This window comes from Pipistrellus kuhlii, unplaced genomic scaffold (genome assembly GCF_014108245.1).
Source record: "Pipistrellus kuhlii isolate mPipKuh1 unplaced genomic scaffold, mPipKuh1.p scaffold_m20_p_4, whole genome shotgun sequence".
NCBI classification, from domain to species: domain Eukaryota; kingdom Metazoa; phylum Chordata; class Mammalia; order Chiroptera; family Vespertilionidae; genus Pipistrellus; species Pipistrellus kuhlii.
The window spans coordinates 7,220,673-7,246,422 of record NW_023425540.1 but is presented as its reverse complement, the minus strand read 5'-3'; the positions used below and the strand labels follow the sequence as shown (position 1 = coordinate 7,246,422).

At 42.9% G+C, this 25,750-nt stretch overlaps 1 protein-coding gene across 1 annotated transcript in view; it reads right to left on the bottom strand.

The window, feature by feature from the left end:
• Positions 1–3,291: 3,291 nt before the first annotated feature.
• Positions 3,292–25,750, bottom strand: part of C7 (complement C7) — a 39,536-nt gene continuing 17,077 nt past the window's right edge. Inside the window, exons 8-18 of the mRNA XM_036410068.2 lie at positions 24,884–25,127; positions 21,992–22,105; positions 21,335–21,501; positions 18,908–19,136; positions 16,506–16,683; positions 15,669–15,756; positions 14,552–14,684; positions 10,397–10,588; positions 8,149–8,239; positions 5,101–5,285; positions 3,292–4,485 (exon numbers count right to left, since the gene is read on the bottom strand). Coding sequence (XP_036265961.1) covers positions 4,307–4,485; positions 5,101–5,285; positions 8,149–8,239; positions 10,397–10,588; positions 14,552–14,684; positions 15,669–15,756; positions 16,506–16,683; positions 18,908–19,136; positions 21,335–21,501; positions 21,992–22,105; positions 24,884–25,127 — 1,800 coding nt within the window. The 3' untranslated portion in view covers positions 3,292–4,306. The remainder of the gene's footprint in view (positions 4,486–5,100; positions 5,286–8,148; positions 8,240–10,396; positions 10,589–14,551; positions 14,685–15,668; positions 15,757–16,505; positions 16,684–18,907; positions 19,137–21,334; positions 21,502–21,991; positions 22,106–24,883; positions 25,128–25,750) is intronic.

The window sequence follows — 25,750 nt, the reverse complement described above, 5'->3', positions numbered from 1 at the left end:
CTGCTTGCCATTCTGTACCCCCAACATACTCCACCTGAACACCAAGAACTTTCCCTTCGTTTCAAGGAAATTACAAGGGCTTGGGCTGGTAGGTTCAAGGGGACTACAAGGGTTTTAGGCTGGTAGGGGTAGGAGGGAGGTTCTGCACAGAGCTAATGGGATGGGGCTCACTGAATCTCAGGGCATTGACAAGCAGCAAGCCTGCCAGTCCATGATTAAGAAGTTGGTGCTGTGTCACAGGGAGGCACTGGCCAATGCAATTAGGAGGTCATCTGAAGCAGCTTCTCTGCCCAGGTGACTTACAGGGCCACTTCTACTTAGTGATGATCTGTAGGAGATGGCTGGGCTCCCATGTACCTCTCTGAAGCTGGTGATGGTTAATGCACCAGCCAGTCCCCTACCCCTGCCGCCCCCTCTTCCCTTCACCTTCTCCCACCCAAAATCCAGGTGATTTTAATCTCAGCACTTTCTACCTTCTCCTCCAAGGCTCTATCCCATTCTTACCTATATGGCCGTCACCTGGCCTGGGGCAGAGGGAAGGGCAGGCAGGAAAATTCTCACACTTCCTCTATTTTCTTTCTTTTTTTTTAAAAAAAATTATTTTTTTATTGGTTTTTTACAGGGAGGAGGAGAGAGGGATAGAGACTTAGAAAGATTGATGAGAGAGAAATATCGATCAGCTGCCTCTTGCACACCCCCTACTGGGGATGTGCCGCAATCAAGGTACATGCCCTTGACCGGAATCGAACCTGGGACCTTTCAGTCCACAGGCCAACGCTCTATCCACTGAGCCAAACTAGTTTCGGCTATTTTCTTTCTTTTTTTAAATTTATTTTTTAAAGTATTACATGATTCTTCCCCCTATTTTCTTTGGGATCAGTTTTCAGGCATAAATAGTCCTAGCTTTCCTCAAAGCCTTCTCTTTAGCTATTTATTTTGGAAATCTCAAACACTTTTTAAAGGTTTAACATTGTAAGTCACTTTCTCTTTGCAGACCCACTGCCTTGAAGCTAATCCTATCTAATAAAGAGGGAATATGCTAATAACTGTCCCACTCAGAAAGATGGTGGTGGCCACAGCCAATGAGGGAATATGCTAATTGACTGTCCACCTTCAAAGATGGGCACAAGATGGCGGTGCCCAGTCCCCTCAGCCCTGCCAGGGTGGCAGGTATGAGGCAAGGTTAGGCCTGTCCCCAAGCGGACCCAGCTACTCCGCATGCCTGCCTCCAGAGTCCTCAATCCCCTCAGCCCCCCAGCCACCCAGGACCTGCCTGAGTTGCAAAAACAGCTCAGATGGCAGCTGCCCAGTTTCCCAGGGCCACCTGAGACTCAGGTAACCAGGACCGGCCAATGCTTGCGCTGCCAGAAGTGACAGCAGCAGAGGTGTAATGGGGCATCGCCTTCCCCTGATTGCCAGGTCGCCTCCTGCCCCTGAGGGCTCCCAGACTGTGAGAGGGGCAGGCCAGGCTGAAGGGCCCCTCTCCGGTGCATGAATATCCCCCCTGAGTACTAGAGGCTTGATGTACAGAATTTGTGTAAGAGTAGGCTTTCCTTCCCCCAGCTGCTGGCACTAACTTCCCTCCAGTATCCAAGTCCTGGGCTTCCCACCAGCCACCGGCAGGCACCCAGGGCCTGGGCTTCCCTCTGGATGGTCATCCGGAAGGACATTTGGAAGGACCTACAGTGTAATTAGCATATTTTGCTTTTAATATTATAGACTGTGAATGTATCTAACTAGAGGAAAGGACAAACATAGGAATGTTTGGGGTGGGGGGGAAGGGGGAGGCATGAAATTACATATTTCAAGGCAGCATTTCACTACAACTTCATTCACTGCTCACCTCCTACTCCAGCAATTGCTCATTAATCCCTTACTTCTCCTTTACTGACTGTGTGAAACGTCTTTCTCGAACTTTAGCTGTCAGATCTTCCAGTTCCCTTTTTACAGGCCTCTTTCTCCTATAGCATTTGACAGTGACAACTATGTCCTCTGTCTCAGTTAAGAAAGAGGTGGGGGAGCATAAGTAGTAGACACCTAACTCCAAGTTAGCTTTAAAAAAGAGGAGAAATTACTGGAAAAATACTAATCTCTCTTCTACCAAATAAAGTTCTTGTTCAACTCTTTGTTGATCTGTATCTGGGTCTGGCATTTGCAAATCTATCCCCCTATCCAGGGCAGAAATTAACAATAACAACAACAACAACCATCACCACCAGCCGCCCAGCGGTGTTGCTCAATAGTTGAGCATTGAGCTATGAACCAAGCGGTCACAGTTCAGTTCCTGGTCAGGGTATGTGCCTAGGTTGTGGGCTCAGTCCCTACTGGGGGATGTGCAGGAGGCAGACAATCAATAATTCTCTCTCATCTTTGATGTTTCTATCTCTCTCTCCTATCCCTTCCTCTCTGAAATCAATGAATTCTTTTAAAGAAGAAGGAAACCCTTCTTTGTGACAATATGGGTGGACTGGGAGGGCATTACGCTAAATGAAATAAACCAGAAAGAAAAGAAGAAAAAAAACCTATACTATCTTACTTTCATGTGGAATTTAAAATAATCAAGCCCATAGAAGCAGAAATTAGAATGGTGGTTGCCAGAAGCTCAGAGGGACAAGTGGAGAAATGATGGTCAAGATTAGCAAGTGTCAGTTATGTAAGATGACTAAGTTCTAGAGATCCACTCTACAGCATAGCTGTAGCCATGTGCAAGCTGTTGCCGTTGGCTAACAATACTGTAATGGATGCTTAAGTTTTTCTAAAAGGAAGATCTTATATTGTCTTCCTACAATAATAATAATGGGTGTAGGAGATTTGGGGAACTGATGGATGTATTTATGGCCTCGATGGGAGTATGCTTTTCCCCGAACTCATCAAGTTGTAGTATTCATTACACATGCACAGCTTTTTATTTTTTTATATGCTTTTATTGATTTTTATTTTTTGAGAGAGAGGGATAGAGAGATAGAAACATCAATGAGAGAGAATCACCAATAGGCTGCCTCCCGAACACACACACACACACACACACACACACACACACACTGAGGACCGAGCCTGAAACCCAGGCATGTGCCCTGACTCGGAATAGAATTGATCACCTCTTGGTCCTGGGTCAACGCTCAAACGCTGAGCCACAGTAGCTGGGCATGTACGGCTTTTTATATGCCAATCACACTTCAAAATGTAGCTTAAAATAAAAATATATTTTAAAAGAACACATTAACCATTCTTTATGGGAATATTCTTTAAAGTTAAATATAATTCAGATCAAAAATTTCCAAAGGATGGTAACTTTGATGAGTAATTTAATCATTGTCATTTTAACTAAAGTTTTATTGCAATGTATTTATCAGTATCAGAAAAATACAAAAATATTATTGACATATAAAAAAGCATATTTTAAATTCCATTTAAGCCCATTCATTTCATCTCCCACAGGTGTTTTCTTTTTGTTTTGTTTTGATAAAGAGTGAATAAGTAATAAATTGAATGCCAGTGCTACAAATTGATCTACCTCTACAGCCCCCTGAAAAATTTCAGTGTGTACCCACATCAGAGAAAACTGTTCTCTTTAACATGAAGGGCCATACAGGCATGAACTTGATGCTTCCTACCAAGGAAAAGGGGCAAGAGGGGCAAATTACAGGTCTTGTGTTTGACTTATACTAAAAAAAGCCCCCCCAAAGAAGAGTGGGTTGTATGTGTTCTCACACAAAAAGGCAAAAAGTGCCCATGCATACAGCATGTTGGGCTTGGCGCGGACAATTCATGTTTCAGTCTCCTGAAAGGACCCCAACATGAGCCAATAGGGTGAAGCACAGATGTGCTTCTTGGAGTGGAATGATTGCACCTGCCTTTTCCCATTCAAGGTCCCCTTTGTATTCGGTTTCACTGGAGGAGGCTCGTCTCTCTAATCTTCCTGTTTCCTAATTAATTTGCGGAGTGTGTTGGGGCAGGCCCACCAGATTTGGAAGAATCATAGGCTTGAAGGAGGCAACGCTCTAATTTTCCCAATGAAAGTCAAGGTCCAGAGAAGTTAGCCACTTTTCCAAGGACATACAGTTCACTCATGCAGAGGCACATGGCTATTTTCCATCCTGACTGATGTTTCAGGAAGACGAGAATGAGGATCTGAGTTGGGTTTGACTTAGGTAGGTGGTGGGGAGCCAAGGGGAGTAGGGGGTCTGGAGGGATGAGAATGTGTCTCCACTGGAGAGACGCTGTGTGAAGTGCTCAGTGACCTGATGTCTCAGTGCAGCCTCAGCGGTGGCTGATCCCGAGCAAGCCAACAGCAGCCAGGCCTCTACTAGGGTCCCCCCTCACAGGGCCCTATGCTGGTGACAGAGATGCTCTGTCCTCCACACCTCAGGACACCGGCCTGGCACTCGGTCATCGTCCGCTTGGCGCCGTCCACGTCCACACAGACCGTGCTCCCTTCCTCCTGGCACTCCGAGGCATCTCTGCATTCACATGCACTGCTCTGGGCTGGAAAAGAAGCGAGACGTGCTCATGGGCACATCGGGGCAATGGCAAGTCAGGGCATTCCCTCCATGGAGTGGTTAGCGACCCATGGAAGCTCCTGCTTCCACCAATGAAACCCACCCCGCCCTGGGAGAGCATGGGCCCAGGAAAGCCAGGCAATTAGTTCTGCTCAGAATAGGTAGGCTTGGAAACTGGTGCCAAACTTGTTGTTACTCTCCAGAGTACCTGGGGCAGTTCTCCCAAGTCAAGAGCTGTCCAGCTCTGTCCTAGACCAGGGGCCATCCAGGGGAGTCAGAACCTCAGTAAGACCTTCAACCACCCCAACCAAATGAGGAGACCTCAGCAAAGAACTGGGTGGCAAGGGTCAAACAGAGACAAAGAACCAAAGAATTCAGGTGGCATTGAGAGAGAGGGCATGCAGCACCCAAGGCCACATAACCCCAGACAAAGCAGAAACAAGCTATACAGGGAGCTCTGAGTGCCCCACGTGTCCAGGCTGGCCTACACCAGCCAGGCATCTCCAGAGGCACCAAATTCATGAAGCGTCCGTATTCTAGGAAAGAAAGGAAGGGGAGTGGAGAGGAAAGGAGGGAGGGAAGAAAATAGAGATGCCCTCACCATCGCATCTCTCCCACAGTGGACATGCGCCGCATGCCTTCCTGGTGAGGGCAGGCAGGTTGCAGCTCTCCGAGCCCATCAGCTTGAAGTTTTTACCCTGACATTGGAGGGCTTGCACCTTGCAAACGGTCAGAGGCAGTATCCTTTGGTTTTTTGTGTCCTGAGCGCATACACCCAAGGAGGACCTGAAATGGATTTTTAAAATCATATTAGTTAGCAGCTTTTCATTCTTAAAAGTGGAGCATGAGAAGAGGCAGGTGAGGCTCTGAGCTCAGGGTCTGGGGTGTCATCACCCACAGCAAAGAGAGGGAAAGGAAATTCACACCCCCTCCTCACCAGGGTCCAGCCCCCCAATCTTCTCAATGAGCATATTTTGCTCTCCATTTGCTCACAATCTCTAGTCTAGAAGCTTAGATAGCTAGGGTGGATCTAGTTTCATCTAGACCCCATCACAGACAGCAGATGAGAGAAGGCTGCGCTGCTGGGACAGCTGGGGGACTGACCACAGGGAGGGACAGAGAGCACGCCAATGTCCACCCCAGAGGCTCTGGCCGGACTAGACCACTGGCTGCAGGACTCTCTTGCTCTCCCAGCCCCGAAGCTCTGGGAATTCCATTCACAGCCGATGACTGAAGCCTCCGGGGAGATGAAATTGTTTCACTGCTAATTGTTAGAGTCTATGTTTTCAAAATACTTTAAAAATATTTCCCTAAGTAATTGTTCTTTTTTTTTTTTTTCTTTTTTTTTTTTTTGTCTTAAGCATCGGTGTCAAAATGATGAGGCCCCACTTAGGAGAAATGTCACTTGGGAGGAATATAAACAAGCACATCTCACACGGCCAGTGTGGCTCAGTAGTTGAGTGTTGACCTATGAACCAGGAGATCACGGTTCCATGCCCACGTTTCGGGCTCAATCCCCAGTGTGGGGCGTGCAGGAGGCAGCCAATTGGTGATTTTCTCTCATCATTGATGTTCCTACCTCACTCTCTCACTCCTTTTTTTCTTTCTGAAATCAATGAAAATGTAAAGAAATAAAAAATAAAATAATAGCCGAAACCGGTTTGGCTCAGTGGATAGAGCGTCGGCTTGGGGACTGAAGGGACCAGGGTTCGATTCCGGTCAAGGGCATGTCCATTGGTTGCGGCCACATCCCCAGTAGGGGGTGTGCAAGAGGCAGCTGATCAATGACTCTCTCTCATCGATGTTTCTAACTCTCTCTCCCTTCCTCTCTGTACAAAATCAATAAAATATATTTTAAAAAATAATAATAATAAACAAACACATATCTGAATGTTGGTGGGTAAGGAAGGCTTTGCTGTAGTGAAACCTGGGACAGCAAAGCATATTTGTAGAACAGACCAAGTCTATCTTCACCTGTATTTATATTTAGTTCTAATATTTTTCTTCTCTGACCAAGTAGTAAGTTTACTTGGAGTTGTTTGCACCGGGAAAACAAATCCTTGTGCATCTCTTTTATCTGCTTCTTCAGACTTTAAACAGAACTACTCAGAACAGCTTCAGAGGCAGAGACTCTAAAAGGTTGCCTTGTGTCAGGATCTGATATGTAATCTCACACACACCACGTCTATAAACAGCAGGCTGCTAGTAAAGGAATGAATCGGGGAATTTGGAAAGACAATGAAAGTGAATCAAAGTAAACAATGATTAATAGGAAACAACAGCCCCATCAGAATATCAGGGGCCCAAACACCGCTGCCATCCACACTATTTCACTGCGTTCTCCTTCCCGGGGTAAGTTCCTCCCTGCAAGGTGCCACCACGACTACGCTACCCGCTGCAGGAATTCATGGAGTTGGATGTGCGCTAGGATGATGGTCATAACTGCAAGCCAAGGAAGTGGTCAGTAGGTGTGGGTTCTGAGTACCAGGGCCTCCTCAGAGTCACTCTTTCCCTTCTCCATCCTGCCTGGAGGACTGACAGGTAAGACACATGCACAGACGTCCTTGTCCTCTAGTTTTGGGGGCATTTCATCAATGGGGAGCAATGGCAGACACTGGAAGGGGAGGAGAGTGCAGATCCCCAGAGGCCCTCCTGGAGGATTTCTGAGGTCCTTCCTCAGCTGCCATCTCCACACCTCCCTCTGCTTCTAGGTTCTCCTAAATACTCCTCTCTTGATCCTGTAGGCTTGGGCATGGAGATACACCCAAGCTGTGACCCATCAGGACCCTGCCCTGTGGCTTGCAATGTCCTTTCCTCTCCCACACTCAGTTCATTTAGAAAGACGATGACAGTGAATCAAAGCAAACCTCCTCCGTCCTCATTTAATCCTGCCATCTGAGCCTGACTAAGACCATGCACAGACATCTAGCAACTCCTTCAGGTCCCTACTACAATGGGCTGGTTTCCAGTTGGGTGGCATATTTTGTTTTGTTTTGTTTTGTTAATCCTCACCCGCTGGTATTTTTCCATTGATTTTGGGGGAGAATGAAAGAGAGAGGGAAAGACAGAGAGAAACATTGATGTGTGGGAAACACATCGATTAGTTGCCTTCTGCAAGGGCCTTGGGCCAGGGAGGAGCCTACAGCTGAGGTACCTGCCCTTGACCAGAATCGAACCTGGGACCCTTTGGTCCACAGGCCAACTCTCAACCCACTGAGCCAAACCGGCTAGGCCAGTTAGGTGGCATCTTATAAAGCCATCTAGAGACAGATATTCCCAGAATCAGAAAAGCAGCTGCTTTTTCCCCGGTCGGCATTGCTTGGAGAGTTTATGTCTCAGGAGGATTTCAGTCCTAATCCTCTCAGATTTGATACGCTCAGGAGACAGTGTGTTGTTTTGCACCGTTTTATAGAGAACAAGTAGGTCTTCAGTCTCACTAGCCCGGGGAGAGCACCACTGATGCCCTCGTTGTCAGCCCACGTGACAACTCGCCAGGCAAGTAACAGGCAGCAGATGGACAGATGAAAAGGCACAGAGCCGTAGCCCTCTGTCAGCAGCACCTTCCACCTAGCAGAGTCCAGCATTTAAGAGACTGTTTTCTCTATCCTGCATAAAATGAAAGAGAGATGGGAGCAAAGACAGGGCTTACCGACACTCGTAGGGCAATTTACAAACACATCTTGAATTCCTCACTTTCTCCCAGGGCTGACACTGGGGCGCTGCCTGTGTCACAGGGGATTCTAAAAAGCAAGAGATATGAGAGACGCAGTCCTTGGGAGAAGAGCTCCTTCGTGGTGAACAACGTATCATTTTCAGGGTGAAAGTGGCTCTATGATGTTCTCCACACGTTGGCACAGGAAAAATATAAAGCTGGAAAGCATTTTACAAGGGATAGAACATTCCTCAGAGCACCTTATGAATAGCATCAATGGTCCAGCAGTTATGTTTCTTGAGTATTTACTATCAGCTATGCACCTCTTATACAATGTGATATTTAACCCTCCCTAACAAATGCCCATTCAAGAGATGAGGATAGTAAAGGTCAGGGAAGTTATGAAGTTGGTTCTAGTTAACAGGTTGACCAGGCCAGGATTCAAGTCCATACTTGTCTGAACCCAAGGCCAGTAGAGCAGGCTGCTTTTTATCAAGAAATTGGGCCCTAACAGGTTTGGCTCAATGGGTAATAAAAACTGACTGACCTATGACCAGGTTTGATTCCTGGTCTCGGCACATGCCTAGATAGTGATTCCCAGTGTGAGGTGTGCAGGAGGCAGCCAATCAGTGATTCTCATTGTTGATGTTTCCATTTTTCTCTCTCTCCCTTTATTTTATTCTGAAATGAATAAAAATTAAAATAAACATTAATTTTGGAGGTTGACAATCCTGGAATTTTAAAATTATAGGCTTATTTTAAGGGTAGTTATTGTTGTTGTTAACATCTTCCCCAAAACATGCAGGTCTGAAAAACATCCTGTATGCAAACTTCAATTGAATTTGCTGCTGAGTGGGACAAATTTCATACCAAATTGTGCTATATCAGGGCTGAAGCAGACATTTGAGAAAGACAAGTATACAACCTCCTTTGGAATGAAGGAGCAATCTCATCAATACTACATTGTTTTATTTAATTTTAGAATCATCGGTCTACTGCACAGGTCCAATACCCAAATAAATTCGTATTTCTGCTTCAGTGCATATAGAGGGAAAAACCAGCCCTACCCAGTTTGGCTCAGCAGATAGAGCATTGGCCTGCAGACAAGGATGCTGAATTTGATTCCAATCAAGGCCACGTACTTCGGTTGCAGGCTCTATCCCCAGTAGAGGACATGCAGGAGGCAGCCAATCAATGGTTCCCTTTCATCTTTGATCTTTCTCTTTTTCTCTCTCCCTCTCCCTTTCTCTCTCTGAAATAAAAAAATATATATATGCTTTTATTTTTCTTTTCTGTTTTTAATTATCCCAAGCACATTTTTTTAAATTTATTTTAAAAATGCAAACAAGAAATAAGAGGTTCTTAAAAAAAAAACAAATCCATCTCATTTTAAATATCTCTAAAAAATAAATTGTTTGGCTTTCCAAATCTCTTCCTCTGTTAATTTCTTTAAAAAACCATTTTAATTTCCCTAATATTCAAAATACTAGACTTTTGGTTTTACACTATTAAGAACAACTTTGCAAACCACAACATGTTTTCTTCAATGATCTTTGCTTTGTAAAATGCTTTTAATTCTTCTATTTTAATAATACTAGTAAATTCTCTGAAAACCCATAAATAAAACATACAAAATGTTATATAACTTATTATCTCAACTTTGGACTTCATAAAAGTACATTTAAAAATCAGGAGGAAATCAGAAATGAGCTTTTAAAAATATTTTTTCTTGGCAATCTAAGTGATGCAAAGCTAAACTTTGACATAAAAGATTTCAGTTCAAATTTAAGAATCACTAGGGCTGTTCTTGCCTTCCTTTGAATTCCACGAGTTTATCTGTGCCATGTAACAAAGTCTGCTATTGCCGAAACCAGTTTGGCTCAGTGGATAGAGCGTCGGCCTGCTGACTGAAAGGTCCCAGGTTTGATTCTGGTCAAGGGCATGTACCTTGGTTGTGGGCACATCCCCAGTGGGGTGGGGGGGTGTGCAAGAGGCAGCTGATCAATGTTTCTCTCTCGTCGATGTTTCTAACTCTCTATCCCTCTCTCTTCCTCTCTGTAAAAAATCAATAAAATAAAAAATAAAAAGTCTGCTATTTGCTCTATGAATTGACTGCCTTCTCATGACAGGCAGAGGCAAAGGCAATGATTCGACACTTATGGTGATTCAAGGCCATAAAGGACCACCACAAAGACTGTCACACGTTTGGGTGCAGGTGTCCTTGAGCCGACCTGAGACTGCTCACCTCTATGGACACAATGGACATCCTTTATCTCAGGACTCCACTTAAGGCTGGATCCACAGATAAATGTTGAAGGACCCTCTAGTGTCATGCCACTGGAACAGGAAAATGTCACCTTGTCGCCAATTGCATAGGAAGGTTTCTGGGGATGACTCTGTATGCCATCCATCAGTGTTGGTAAAACACAGACAACTCCTAAAGATTAAAAAAAAGAAGAGCAGAATACAAGGTCATTGATTTCCTAAACCAGTGGTCGGCAAACTCATTAGTCAACAGAGCCAAATATCAACAGTCTAACGACTGAAATTTCTTTTGAGAGCCAACTTTTTAAACTTAAACTTCTAATGCCATTTCTTCAAAATAGACTCGCCCAGGCCGTGGTATTTTGTGGAAGAGCCACACCCAAGGGGCCAAAGAGCCGAATGTGGCTCACAAGCTGCAGTTTGCCGACCACTGTCCTAAACCATCTTTGTAAAAACATGACCTCCTTGAATGCTACTGATGTACTTGCTCTGCTTTTTCACCTTGGAAGACAAGCAAGAAAGGGTGCGCTCACTCTTAGGGTGCCCACAAAGACATGTCCCACTGGGCCCCACATGTAATTGACCAATGAAAGACTTAAAATACGTTAGCCTTGCCGAAACCGGTTTGGCTCAGTGGAAGAGCGTCGGTCTGAGGACTGAAAGGTCCCAGGTTCAATTCCGGTCAAGGGCATGAACCTTGGTTGCGGTCACATCCCCAGTAGGGGGTGTGCAAGAGGCAGCTGGTCGATGTTTCTCTCTCATCGACGTTTCTAGCTCTCTATCCCTCTCTCCTTCTCTCTGTAAAAAATCAATAAAGTATATTTAATAAATAAATAAATAAATAAATAAATAAATAAATAAAATATGTGAGCCTTATAAACAGAGACCTAAAGTTCAGCCTGCTGTCCAAACCAGATTTTTCACAGCTGCCAGTCTGGTAGAACTTCCCCAGGGACTCAGGAACTGTGTTTATTTGTGTGTCATTAGCATGTATCCAGTTGCGTATTTTACTAGCTGAAATTTTTTGAAAAACTGCCTTTAACCTTGCAACCATAAAAGTGTTAGATGTAATTTGGTTTCCAATCTCTATTCTTTCTTGCTTGATTATGTTTATTAGTTCAAAATTCCTACTTGAAAAAAGCAGCAAAGAGAAAAATGAGAAGCATACAATTTTATGGAAAGCAAGTCAGATCTCACAATTTTTAAAAAATTTTGGCAAGTTCTCTAATGGACCTTGGACAATAGTCTACAAACTACTGCTCTATTTCTGCACCATTTTCATCAGAAAATCTATTTATTCATTCATTCAAAACAGCATCTATTGAGTGCCTCCATTTTGCCAAGAATGTTGTGTGCTGCTGGGGATTCAAGTTATGAATCAGGTTTTGAAGACCTAAGATTACAGAGAGAAAGGAAGACTAAATGGTTACCACATTTGGTGATGCTTTCTCCTTGAGGTATTTGTAAACTTGGTGGGGGGAGTGGGGGAAATGATGAAAGGCTGCTATTAAACTGAGGAGAAAGCTGCGACTGAGAGGCTGAGAGACAGACATGAAAGCAATGATTCAACAACTGGAGTTTTGGGGCTAGGAGAGCAGAAACTAGAGCCCAGTCCCGCCGAAAAGAAGGGACCTAAGTAGAAATTCCATGTCAAAACTTCCATTGGGATTCATTCATTAATGGCCATGCACTAGGAACAAAGATAAACTAGGCATGAACCAGCCTCGCTGCTTGCCAGACACAGAACTGAATATTCTCTCCCGGAACATAACATTGTCCAAAGCCTCAAGTCATTTCTCTAATTTTCACACCTAAAGTTTGTCATTTAATCAAAACTAATCTAGCCCTGATTGGTTTGGCTTAGTGGATAGAGCATTGGCCTGTGGACTGAAGGGTCCCAAGTTCAATTCCGGTCAAGGGCATGTGCCTTGGTTACGGGCACATCCCCAGAAGTGGGTGTGCAGGAGGCAGCTGATTGGTGTTTCTCTCTCATTAATGTTTCTAACTCTCTATCCTTCCCCTTCCTCTTTGTAAAATATCAATAAAATATATATTTTTAAAACAATTAATCTAACATTTAAAAAGATAAGAATTCCCAGCTTGCTCTCCCTCCTGGGGGCATGCCTGCCTTTTCCCTTTCCGTTTGCCTTTCTCTCTCCTGAGCTCCAAGGGTCCTTCTTTTTCCTGTATAACTTGTCTCCTGATTCCATGCCAGCTGGCTCACTTTCCTACCTCTGTAAATTTCTAAATAAACTTTCTCTTATAAATAAATAAGTAAATAAGATTTGATCAAAATGTTAAAAGACTATAGAAGCAGGCCCACAGCAGACCCAGATAAGGGGATTAACGAACGTAGACCTTGAAATAACTATGATTAACATGTCAAGGGGGATGGGGGAGTAAATTACAATATGGATGATTTCAACAGAGAATTAGAAAGTATAAAAAAAATAGATAAATGGAATATCTAGAATTGGAAAATAAAACTAAGAACTCAATAGACCTCTTAAAAGCACATGATATATAACTGTACAGAGAATTAACGAACTTTAAGACAGGTCAGTAGAAAATATTTAGAATGAAACAGGGAGAGGGGAAAATGATGTAAAACAAAGAAAGTAACATACATAATATAATAGTCTAAAAATGTATCATTTGTATCTCAGGAGGAGAGATGAGCTAGACTGCGACAGAGGCAATATTTTAGGCCACATGGTTAAGAATTTTCTAAAATTATCAGAGAACATTATAGCACAGGTTCAAGAACTGCTCTGGGTATCATCCATCATGAGACAAAGAAAATCACACCAAAGCACATGGGAGCAGAGTTGCTTCAGAAAAACAAAGACACAAAAAAAATCTTAAAAGCAGACAGAAAATATATGATTTCAAAGGAGAGACAGTAAGTCTAAGAACTGACTTATCACTAGAAAACAGTGAAGTTAGAGGCAGTGTAATGAAATCTTCAAAGGGTTTAAAGAAAAAAGTGCTAATTTATAATTCCTTACCCAATAAAAATATCCTTCAAAAATGAAGATAAAATTAAGGCATTTTGAGATGAACAAAGACTGGGGCAGTTTTTCACCAGTAAACTCACAATAAAGAAAAAGAAGCTCTTCAAGCGTAAGTGTCAGATTAATCTTTTCATAGAACCAATTTGGGGCTTTATTACTACTAGCTAGAGAATGTTCATATCCTTTTCAGTAATTTCTGCTCAAGGACTTCACAGAGGGACAGACAGAGAAAGAGACAGACAGAAATGAGAGGTTCTACACAGCAATAAGAAAAAGATAAATCTTTTAAAATGGACAAAAGACTAGACAGCCCCTTCACCAAAGAGGATATTCAAATGGCCAAGAAATATGTGAAAATAGGCTTAACATCACTATGCCTCAGAAAAAAAATTATTTAAAAATACAAGTTAAAAAATAAGATATCACTGTATTGCCAGTATAGCTAAAAAGAATTTAAGGATAAACGCTATTAAGTGTGGGTGACGATACAGAGCAACCTTAACTTCTCAGATTCTGGTGGGGATGTAAATTGTATGACCACATGAAAGATGGTAGTGTATTTTAAATTTAAATCAGAAATTGCATGATATACTCAAGAGAAAAAAATGTGCATGTGCTCACTAAGGCGTTCCTTCTTTGCACAGACCAACTGATATAGAAAAATTATAATCCTATAATTATAACCCTGTCCGTGCATAGAACAAACTTATATGGCAACACAACTGAGTCGGAGGTCAGAGTAATGTTAAGATCACAAGATTCCTATATCTGAACAGAATAGGATCCAAAGCATCTAAAAAAGTAGATTGATTGTGGTACACACCTAGTCATTGAACTTCACAGGATGTCCTGATGGTCTTAGCTAGATCTGAGCTTCTTGGCCAATTTCAATATGTTCAGGAAACTAAAATGACAACATGTGCCATACCTACCAGGAGCTCCATCAGCTAGAAAATGCTGAGGGCTTTTTCAAGGCCCACCTGTAACCCAGACAGGGTCATAGGAGCCTTTCAGAAAAGAGAGGTCAAGACATGGCACACATGGTAAGCGATTATCTTGACTCATTCTCTTGTACATCATTATCTCCTCTTAAATGTTATACAACAGCCGAGGCCACTCACTCTGACAATGCCTTTCCCCAGTGAGCCACTGTAAGTCATCGCCACATCTGGCCACAGGGTCTCCAACCAGAGAGTATCCTTCCCTGCAGGTATAGACAATGCTTTTCCCAACAGGAAACGTGGTACCTTCATTCTAGACAGAAATACAACAGAAAGAAAGAATTTGCGTTAACACAATGTTTTTTTTTTTAGATATATTTGGTCTATAAACCATGCCTTCTTTTAATCACCAGGTAACTTTCATTCAAAGAACTGATTTAAAACTGTCTATAAAGGCATTTTCTTGTTTATAGTCCTAGCCAACAACCCTGATTCCACCATCAATGGAACTAAAGCCAGTAATGCCACTGTACTATAATTTATTGATTGTTCTCTGTAGTAAAAATTTTACTAAAAGTACTTTAGTACACACTGACCAAGTAGGTTCTTTGCCATATACTTTCAGTTAAAGTCAGTTTCTTATCAGATTTGGGAAACATTCTTGTCAGTCAACCCTTCATAGAAAGGTGTTAAGGGATTTCCATGGGCAATACTGCCTGACAATGCTAGTGTGAACTGACAGGTTGAAATCCTTTTAGCATGTTCGATTCCAGTCAAGGGCATGTACCTTGGTTGCAGGCACATACCCAGTAGGGAGTGTGCAGGAGGCAGCTGATTGATGTTTCTCTCTCATCGATATTTCTAACTCTCTATCCCTGTCCCTTCCTCTCTGTAAAAAAAATCAATAAAATATATTTAAAATATTTTTTTAAATAAAGACTTCTTTCAGTGCTAGAATAGGGAAGTCCTGATGTTGAAGACCTTGCTTATAGATTCCTATTTTAGTGGGAAAGGAAACGTTTCGCTGCCCTCTGACATGACTGTATTTCTAATTCATTGGGTGGCAATATTGATTTATTATACCTTGCCACAGATGTACTGACTTCTGCAGAATTCTAATCACCTTCGGCCAAAGAACAAAAGTCTAAAACTCTCATCACTAAAACTAAGATGCACACATAAAATATTTTTAGCTCTGTTTCCTTGTGGAAGAAGGACATGGATAAGACAACAGTGGAGGTGCAGAACTTGATGCAAAGTATGTGTAAAGAAGAAATAAATATATCTCATAACCAACTTGAACAAATCCATTGTCCAAGGCAGGGGGTGGTGGACAGAATTCCTTTGGACCTGAAGGCAAAGGAAAACAATGGGGTTCAAGCAATCTGGAAGAGAAAGAAAACAAAATATAATTAATGTGATGCATTCCTATAATATAATCAATATTTTTCACCACAGCATATTTTTATTTGCATCTGAAAGAATTGTATTCATGCATGTTAATGTGATATTTTTGTCATTGTCAGGATCAAATATCTGATCACAACCTATGATAGAAAACTCAAACATAAACTCAGGCTTGCAAAGGTAGTTAAGTGGTCAGTAGTGGGGGGAAAAAACAGCAGAAAGAAAAGTCATTCTTTGGACAACACACCTATTTATAAAACTTTCAGAGGTCACCCGTCTCAGACCTACTTTTTCTCCTGCTGGTTGGTTCTGAAATTCTTTTAACACAGGATTAATTCTGTATTAAAAACAAAGAACCCAGCCCAAGCTGGTTTGGTTCGGTGGATAGAGTGTCAGCCTGTGGACTGAAGGACCTTGCCCAGGGTCACACAGCATGGAGGTGGCCAATGTACTTGATGTCAATACTTCCGCTCTTATCTATGGGGCCAGGCTGCCCCCCAGTTCCCCAGCCTTTCATAACGAGGTGTCAGGAAAACTTGAAACATGAGTGCAAGGTGGCCAGGCCAGGCCTCCACCCTTCAACTGACCCCTGTGCTAACGGGCAAAGCAGCCATTGATAAAAAAAAAAAAAAGGGGGGGGGGGGCGGGAATTTCACGTTCAAATCGTCTAGTAGCAGCAATCACATAGTCCACACGACCGATGGCCAGGAGGTCTGGTCCCCCTTACCGAAGGTTATTCAGCTCCTCATCTTCCTCTCCGCACTGCCTGCTCTCTGACATTTCTCCAATACAGGACTCCCCACCCCCTCTGGGACGCGGGTTATTGCATTCTCGGCGCCTTGTTCTCCTTCCTTCAACACAGGGGCTCCAAGAGGACCAGCAGTTCCAACCTCCATCCACCTTTCCTGGAAGATAGGAGGAAGGTCAGAAAGTACTTGCAGAGGGAGATTGTGGAGCTCACTGCAAAACTGCCAGCTCAGTGGTCCTGCGGGGAGGGAACATCGGGGATTTATTACCTTTAGCGTTCACTGAGTCCTCTACAATGGCCAGCGGGCTCTGCACACTGACCAGGGTTGTCCATACCATGGCTGCATTAACAAACTTCTTGCAATAATATCTTAAACGTGTTTATCACCTTACAACCGTTTCAAAGCACTTCCACGTGCAATCCATCATTTATTTACTTCTCACAAGAATGAAGCCAGCTGGGCAGGAGGTCGGTCACCATTTTGGTTTGAAAGGTGTGGAATCTGACACAAAGTGGTTGAATGCCATGCCTGATGCTATCATGGCTGCCAAGAGCCACATCCAGACTGTAACTGTGTCTTACCACTGAGTTCAGGTTCTTTTCATCACTCCACAGTCTCTCAATAAAGTAAGTTGCTCTTGTTAAGGTAGTGATAGTGCATGAGAAGGGCATAATGTACGGGTACTCCAGGCTGCCAACCCCAGGGCTGGCACTGTGCAAAGTCAGGAAGTGTGAAAGCAGATGAACAGCTTTTCCCTCCTATTAGCATCTTTCTCCAATTCTACACTGGGCACTTCCTCAACCAACCCTGGCACCCTCTACCTCCGGGCTGATGCACGACTCACAGTTCTTTTAGTATTTCCCCCATCGCATTCCTTGGGGGAGCCAGGGAGAGCTTGTACCATAGTCTAAGAACTTTGCTTTACTAGTTAGAAACTGATCTCAGACACATTCCCCAAAGCATTCTTTTCCAATAATAAGTGGGTGTGTTTACTGGTCCTTAGCTATTTCTACTGTGCAATCTATATCCCTCTTCGCCCCCTATTATACCCCCCACCTCTCAGTATCACACTCCAAAACTAAACTAATGTGTATAAGTTTCCCATGATTTTCCTTACACTTTCTTCCATCACTAAAAACTGAGTCAATAAAGTAGTCCCCTGAGTATATTAATAAAGGGTAATAATAGCTTGATATAGTATGATTGCTAAGCCATTCCTTACCAACAGGGGGCACTCTCATTTTTATCAAATGACTGGAAATCCAAACCACAAAGGAAGAGTCAGGGGTGGAATTTGAATTTACCAGGAAGACCAGTAGGGGAGACATTTGGAGGCAAGGATGCCTTCCTGATGCTTGTCTATAAGCAACCATAGTTTAGTCATGCATTTATTCATGTATCAAACATTTAATAAGTGTCTTCTATAAAATCAAGCTCTATGTCAAGCTCTGGAAATAAAGAAAAAAAAAATCAAGTCCTGATCATAAGAAACCATCTTTCTAGAGAAGCGGTCACCCACCAGTGGTCCATGAGGTCCAAAAGGTTGGTGGCCACTTGTCTAGAGAAGAGAGACATATAAGTAAATAGAAGACAAATATACACAAGTGGTCTCATGCGTGGCCTGCTCATAAAGTAATTTCACAGAGCCCTGTTCCGAATGCTTAAAGCACCACACACATAGCAGATGCCAACAAGCACCCGTAAATAGCTGGTGGGCGGGACATAATACAAAACAGAAGCCGAGATGTTTCAAGAAGCTGGCCAGCAGAGAAGTTAGGCAGTGCCACCCACGCCCCACAGACCTGGGTTATGACTGAAACTTTCTAGAAGACAATGGAACAATGGGAGGTGTTTGGGGCACTGAGCTAGTCTGATGGCAGATGGGGAATGGTGGCAGGCAGGATGGATCTGTTAACTCAGACAGAAAAACACACACAGCAAAGGGTCTTGACCCCAGGGTCTACCATCCGGACGTGGATGGGAGTGGTAGATATTGAATTAAAATGCCCAGTGAGTCCTACTGGCGTGGCTCAGTGGTTGAGCATCGACCTATAAACCAGGAGATCCCGGTTTGATTCCCAGTCAGGGCACATCCCCGGACTGTGGGCTCCATCCCCACTATGAGGAGTGCAGGAGGCAGCATATGGATGGTTCTCTCTCCTTTTGCTGTTTCTCTCTCTCTCTCTCTCTCTCTCTCTCTCTCTCTCTCTCTCTCTCTCTCTCCTTCTCCCTTCTTCTCTGAAATCAATAAAAATACAATTTTTTAAATGCTCAGTGAGATTTCCTCCTCTCCATACACCAAGAAGCGCCATCTCAGGGCCTGGAGGGAAAGGCCTTTTCCATGGGTCTAGCATCACTAGAGAAGGCTCAGAGCACTGACCTGCCTCGTCCCCCACGAGGACTCCGTTCTCGCAGGCCGCACCGAACGTGTATGGCTTGCAGTGGCACCGGCACGCGGTGCCCTCCACGGCGGCGAGGCCCCCGTTCCGGCAGGGCTGGCAGTGGCAGGGGTCGGACTCATCCAGGTATTCCTCCAGGGCCCGTCTCAGGTAGAGTCTCTTCACGGCGGCGCAGGGCACCTCCTTCACCAGCTCATACAAAGGTGTCAGCTGCCAGGAAGAGACATCCAAGCAGAAGCCAGGGTTTCAGGCGACAGTATTTTTTTTTTTTTTTCAGTTAAGCTCAGTCCCCATGTAAACACTTATGTTAATTCCAATCATTTCTTATTCAAATAAAAAGAAAAAATAATTCACTTTTCTTGCAAGAGAAATCTAGGGAATATTAGGACCAGCTAGAGAAGGAATATTTTTTTGTATCTTGTGTGCACATATAAAATTCTTTATACCAACAGGACATCTATTTTCTAGTTATTGAAGGGTTGTTTTGAAGACAATCCATTTTCACCCCTGCAGAGGTCAGAGGAAAAGGAGGTGCACTTATGTTACAGTCAGAGGACGTGCAATTAAAGTTAAAGACCAGCCCTCTTTCTCTCTGAAGAGATTTAAAAACAGGTTTGCATTGTTGCTCTGTGGTGGATATGTCCATTGCTTCGAGACCACAGGGGTATGGCAAGTTTTAACAATCTGCTCAGTCAGGAATAAGAAGGCTCTGGTTTGTAAATCAGTGTAATTGCTGGCACCATGGCTGATCACAGGTTACCTCCACGATGTCACAGAACAGGGAACAGGACTGGGAAGAGATGCACATCGCTGGCTTTGGGGAGAGTTACTACAAGCTGCCTCAGCACACAACTAAGATTTACTTGGAGAATCGTCACATTTCCCCCATCTCTGCCCAACTTTTCGGAACCGGATGGTATCATACAGCCGTAGAGCTGTAACATGCCTCTACTCTCTCTGTTCCTGTCCTGTGCAACTGATAAATTAGCACAGTTAACTGATAACTACTGTCCTATTGGAAAAGTGCAGTTGAGAATGAAAAAGAATCTCTGTTCTTTTCCAATCAACGATTCAGGATTTTTGACCATTTGTCAGGGATACATTGGCTCTTAATGAATGGCACTTTGAAATGAGAGTTCCTGGGGAAACTTCCTCCTCCCCCATCACGCATATTAGGAGGCAAATGGGTACAATATGGTGTTGGGGGGCAACCTGAGAGGCAATTGTAGTTTTTGAGTTTATAACATATGCCCGGGTTTCATCTCTCATGGTCAATTTCACCTGGACATTGCTTGACTCCCATGGCAGGGAACAGTTCATAGAATCAATTCTGCTATAGCATTTGTTTTGAAAATATGAATTTGTTCCGTTAAGATGGTCATAGTAAGAAATAACATAAGCATACCATACACATTTTGCTTTTTGCTTATGTACAATTTTGTCCACAAGAGACACCAGGTGAGCACAAAAAACTGCACACACCTGAACCAAACCACACAGGAATACACAACCGCACAAGCACACACCTCAAACATCCATCCAGTTCACCACCTATGTGTAAACTACACCCATCCACATCCAGTGTCAAAGCTGTCTGTCATTTCCGATTGCTCTCCTTCCACTTTACAACAATTCACAAGCTATAACTGCTCCGTCACCCAGCCGGCCACATTTTCCTAGTAAAGGGCCACATTCATTACAGTAGATGCATTTCTTAACATGTATAAAACTGTGCTGCTGGCTTTTATTTTGTTTCATTTTTTATTTTTTGGTGTCTATATATATATTTTTAAATGACTGTCACAGATTAAATTTTTAGTGTTGTGTCCCTGACCACATTCCCCCCCTCACCCCCCCTTCCTTCCCATCAACCCTGTAGTCTTTTTATTGTGCAATTTTGCCTAGCTCCCTGACTTTTAGGAACACGTTGGTTGCATTCTAAAAGAACTGGCTGTATCAATAAAACATCCTAAACCTCCACCAGCCCAACTGGTTCGGTCTTAATTTCCATGCCTCCGCGAGCTTACAGGCCATGACCACAGGGAGAAGGTGGTCTGACAAATATCATGAGCCTGAATGCCTTTCTCGTGCGAGACTCTATAGCTCCTCTGTATGAGGGGACAAGGGAAACAATCTGATTTAGGGCAAAAGCTTAACATGCAAATTTTTTCATTTATTTCTCTTGGGATTGGTATTTTTTCATTACAACTGAAATACAGACAGGCAAGATAACAAACCTTCTGTTTCTTATGATTATGTATGCATTCCTTTTCTCATACAGACACAAACTGAACTTCAGAAAATGCTAGCCACAGTCTTCCCTATTTAATCACCTTGATTTAATCTCCCTTCTCCAGTGCAAAGCAACAGGGCTGCTTTCTGCTGCATGTAAGCGGGGCATCACGCACCTTCTGTTTTATGACCTGGGGCAGATCGGGCACGGATCCCGCCCAGGAGGCATACCGCTTCTTGTTTCCAGCAGGGTTGTCCAGCTCCAGGTAACTAAGGCCAGACACAAAGCCTGAACTGCCCCCTCGGACAAATGGGTCCCCTCGCAACATGTTGCTCTGAGTCCCTGCACAAGGAGAAATCAAATGGAGGAAGTCAGGATCCACAAATGAAAATGAGAGCATAAGTGTGAAACACTTATCAAGTATGAAAACACAACTTGTCCAATTGTATGACTCTGGAAAAGGCAAAACCAAGGAAACAGAAGAAAAAAAAAAAAAGCAATCAGTGGTTGCCAGGGATGGGCAGTGGGAGAGAGGGAAATGTGGAGCACAGAGGGGTTTTAGGGCAGTGATGTTATTATCTAGGACACTCTAATGATGGCTACATGTCATTATACATTTGTTCAAACCCATAGAAGGTTCAATAGCAGGAATGAACCCTCCAGTGAACTGTAGACTTTGGCTGATAATAATGTGTCAATGTAGGTTCATCAATTATGACCAATGTCCCTTATGGGACATCTGCTAACGTGTCAAAGGACTTTGGTGACCAAGAATTAACCAGAGAGGGATGGAGGTGAAGCTTGTAATGCATGCTGCCACCTTCTCATTTACCTGAAGCCCATTTTAAAGCATCTTCCAGCTCCTTGCATTTGCTTGAAGAATCGTGACCAAACACAAAGTTGACATTTTTGGATGAACATTCATTCATATTTATTGAACTAACACCTGTTGGGGAGAATTAAAAGGTGCTTAGTTTCCATATTTGCTGAAGACCTTTGAGACATAGTCAAGTGTGAGGATCAGAGGATGTTTCCTACTACTGAGCCCATCTAGTCAAGAGTGACATGATATGGACAATTCCAGTGTCTACAAGAGCGAAGAGTCAAAAAGGGGATATTTGACTTATGTCTGATATCAAACAAAGGAACAGAGTCTACACATACTTTCAAATGGTGGCGCCAATATTGGCTCCTATTAATTTTGACCAGAGAGAGGAGGTGCTGGTTATTTCTACATGAAACAGCAGACCGAGCAGAAGGGTAAATACCCCAAGGAGTGATACGTTTCACCCATCCATAGTCAGCTTTTTGGGCATAAAGCAAATAGACAAAAGTAGACTGTGATGACCTCCAGCCATCTCCTGGTCACCCCAAAAGCTGGGTTCTGGTTCTTCATCAATTAATTCCTAAAATGCTAGTTCTGCAGCCTCTGTCTCTCCATCTTTAACATCTCTAGTTTCTAACATTTCCTTCCCCTGACTCAAAACCTTAGTATGTGAAAATTACCACTCATTATGCAATGCCTTTAATTTTTTTTAAATGAGGATCAATAATAAAGTGTGGAAAGATGTTTTTCTTATATAATTTTATTAAACATAATAACCTCAATATCTCTTAAAGAACAATTGGGGATATATACAGGGTGGGGCAAAAGTAAAGTTACAGTTGTTTGCATGGAAAATAATACAATAACTAACAAATAATAATATAAGAATAAACTGTGTTTTATGTCCTCACAACTCTAAAATTACTTTTGCCCCTACCCTGTATTATATCCCGGGAGATTTTACTCAAAAGAATACTTTTACCAACTTGAAAAGCTTTAAAAAATTTTTTTTCTCTCCATTTCTTTTAAGAGCTAAAAAATAATAAAGGCAGCAAACCTGATTTTAGATCAAGTCACCTTCTACATTAAATTTCCAAGGAAATATTATCTCTGTCACTGCTGCAAAAACTTGTGCTTGTGCAATTTATTTCCAACCTGTGAAGTTAGGAAACTTCCAATATTACTTAAATGTTAATTGGTAAAAATCAAGCGCAAAGGAAAAAACTAGGCAATTGGAAACAGGAAAATGTGGCAATTCACCCACAAGAGAGATACAAGACTTCCTCTGCACTCATGAAGTCTTATCTCACTCACTCTGAAACTCATCCTGGGAGCAACTACTGTTAAGTCTGGGAAACTACCTTGCATTCTCTCTGGTAAAAGTATGATAAGACCATTGGGGATATTTGCATATGATTTCCTAGTGACGGGTATATTAAGTAGACACCTGACCTGAATCCTGCAGAATCAAATTTTAAACCTATTATTCTAATTTTACCATCACATTTTAGTAGCGTTACTTATTAATTATTTCTTGTTATAGAATAGTAAATGACCTGTGCTGCCTAACATTTTTAAAATGCTGCTTTAGCCAAAGCCGGTTTGGCTCAGTGGTAGAGCATCAGTCTGCAGACTGAAAGGTCCCAGGTTCGATTCCTGTCAAGGGCATGTACATTGGTTGCGGGCACATCCCCGGTAGGGGGTGTGCAAGAGGCAGCTGGTTGATGTTTCTCTCTCATCGACCTTTCTAGCTCTCTATCTTTCTCCCTTCCTCTCTGTAAATAAATAAATAAAATGCTGCTTTAATGAAATATTTTAACTTTTTCAGAAAAGGAGTCTTGCTCTCCTCCAAGGTTATAAAGGCATCTGGACTGATAAGAAGCATCCTGAGGATGCTAGGAATGAAGACGGAGATGTGGGCACCAGCTTAAGGGCAAAGTTGGGAAGGAACAAGTTTCTTGGGAACATTAGTAAACCAAGACCAAAAGGTCTCTGGAGAGGAAGAGTGGATACGAAGACACCACTCTCTCCCTTCCCACATTGGGGCAGCTGGTGAGGATCTGCAAAATGCAAACTCAGTGGCATGCTCTGATTCTAGCGAAAACAAGGCATTCCTATCAGACATGTAGCAGAAAGAAAACCTAAGTTGGCTCTGGAGCCAGTTAGACATTCTTACGACCTGTGTATATACTCTTTCATAGGTTTCCACTTCTCCGCCTGTGGGACAAGAATTAGAATGGCTGTCTTACTGGGTAACAGTGAGGGTCATTGCTAAAACATGTGACTTGGCCCTACCAACGTTGCTCAGTGGTTGAGCATTGACCTATGAACCAGGAGGTCACGTTTCAATTCCCGGCCAGGGCACATGCCTGGTTGCAGGCTGGCTCCCCAGTGTGGGGCATGCAGGAGGCAGCCGATCCATGATTCTTTCTCATCTTTGATGTTTTATCTCTCTCCCCCTCCTCCCTTCCTCTCTGAAATCAATAAAAACATATTTTAAAAAAACAAACAAAAATTTCCACACTTAAAAAAATACAAAACGAAACACGTTGATTTATATAATAATGGTTAATTCCTTATTAGCTTCCCTTGAGGAATAATATGTAATCTGAGAAATGGGAAAAGTCGAAAGATGTTCTAAAAACCCGGTCAACATCCTCTCAAGATAACCGATGAAGATAATGGATTAACTCACATTTCAGGGCACTAGAAGAGTAGGAAGGCTTTTCTCAAAGCCTGTAAGATTTTGAGTAAAACGTAATGGATTCCTGCTATTTGGGATGCCTTTGCAATTTAATTTCTATTTGTCTTATTTTAGAGCTTTAAAGTTTAATTCCATGTTATTCCCCATTACAATCCCCACAATGCTTTTACATAAAAATTTTAAAAATACCCTACCACTTTGTTTCATTTTTTCTGTGTCCACATAAAAGAGAACCTTGTACTCTCCTCCTAAGGATCCAGACTGCAGAAAATGTGTCCCATACTTTTCGATTAATTGTCGGTAGGCGCTGTAGTCATACAGAGAGGGGAGGTAGGATAGTTCCCTCCAGAATGGCTCAGCAAGTTGTAAAAATTCCGGATTGTTATTGATGAACTGAGCCACTTCCACAGTGTTCTCAAGAACCAACAATTGATAACTCTGTGGGAAGAGGAAACAGTAAAAGGGGTTTTAGGTGGAAGATGAAAAGGTAATGGTCATAGTTCCCTGTCCAATGTCTCCATCAACTGCCTCTTCCTCAGCTGCCACCTTCCACCCAGTCTATATGAAGTTTGATTCTGCTGCATGACAAGGTCTCTTCTGTGCCCACTCACTTGAAGCAGTCCAAGAAATTTTTGGAATCCCAAATAAAAATAATACCTGAGGGATGTCATGGTAACTGCTTTTATACATGACCTATAAAACCCATGACCAAGTTGTTAATGTAGTTTGTCAACTACAAACAGAGAACCAACTTCATTAAATGCTAGATAATTTCACAAATCTACACTAATAAAAGAGAAACATGCAAATTAACCATCACTCCTCTACACCAAGCCACACCCACCAGCTAATCAAGAGTGAGTATGCAAATTAACCCAACCAAGATGGAGGCTGGCCACAGAGCTGGAGCAAGCAGGAGGCTTGGGTTACCTCAACAATGGATAGGGCAAACTAGCTGGCCCCCACCCATGCATCAGGCCTCTATCCTATCTAATAAAAGAGTAATATGCAGATTGACCATCACTCCAACTCACAATATGGCTGCCCCTATGTAGTCAAAG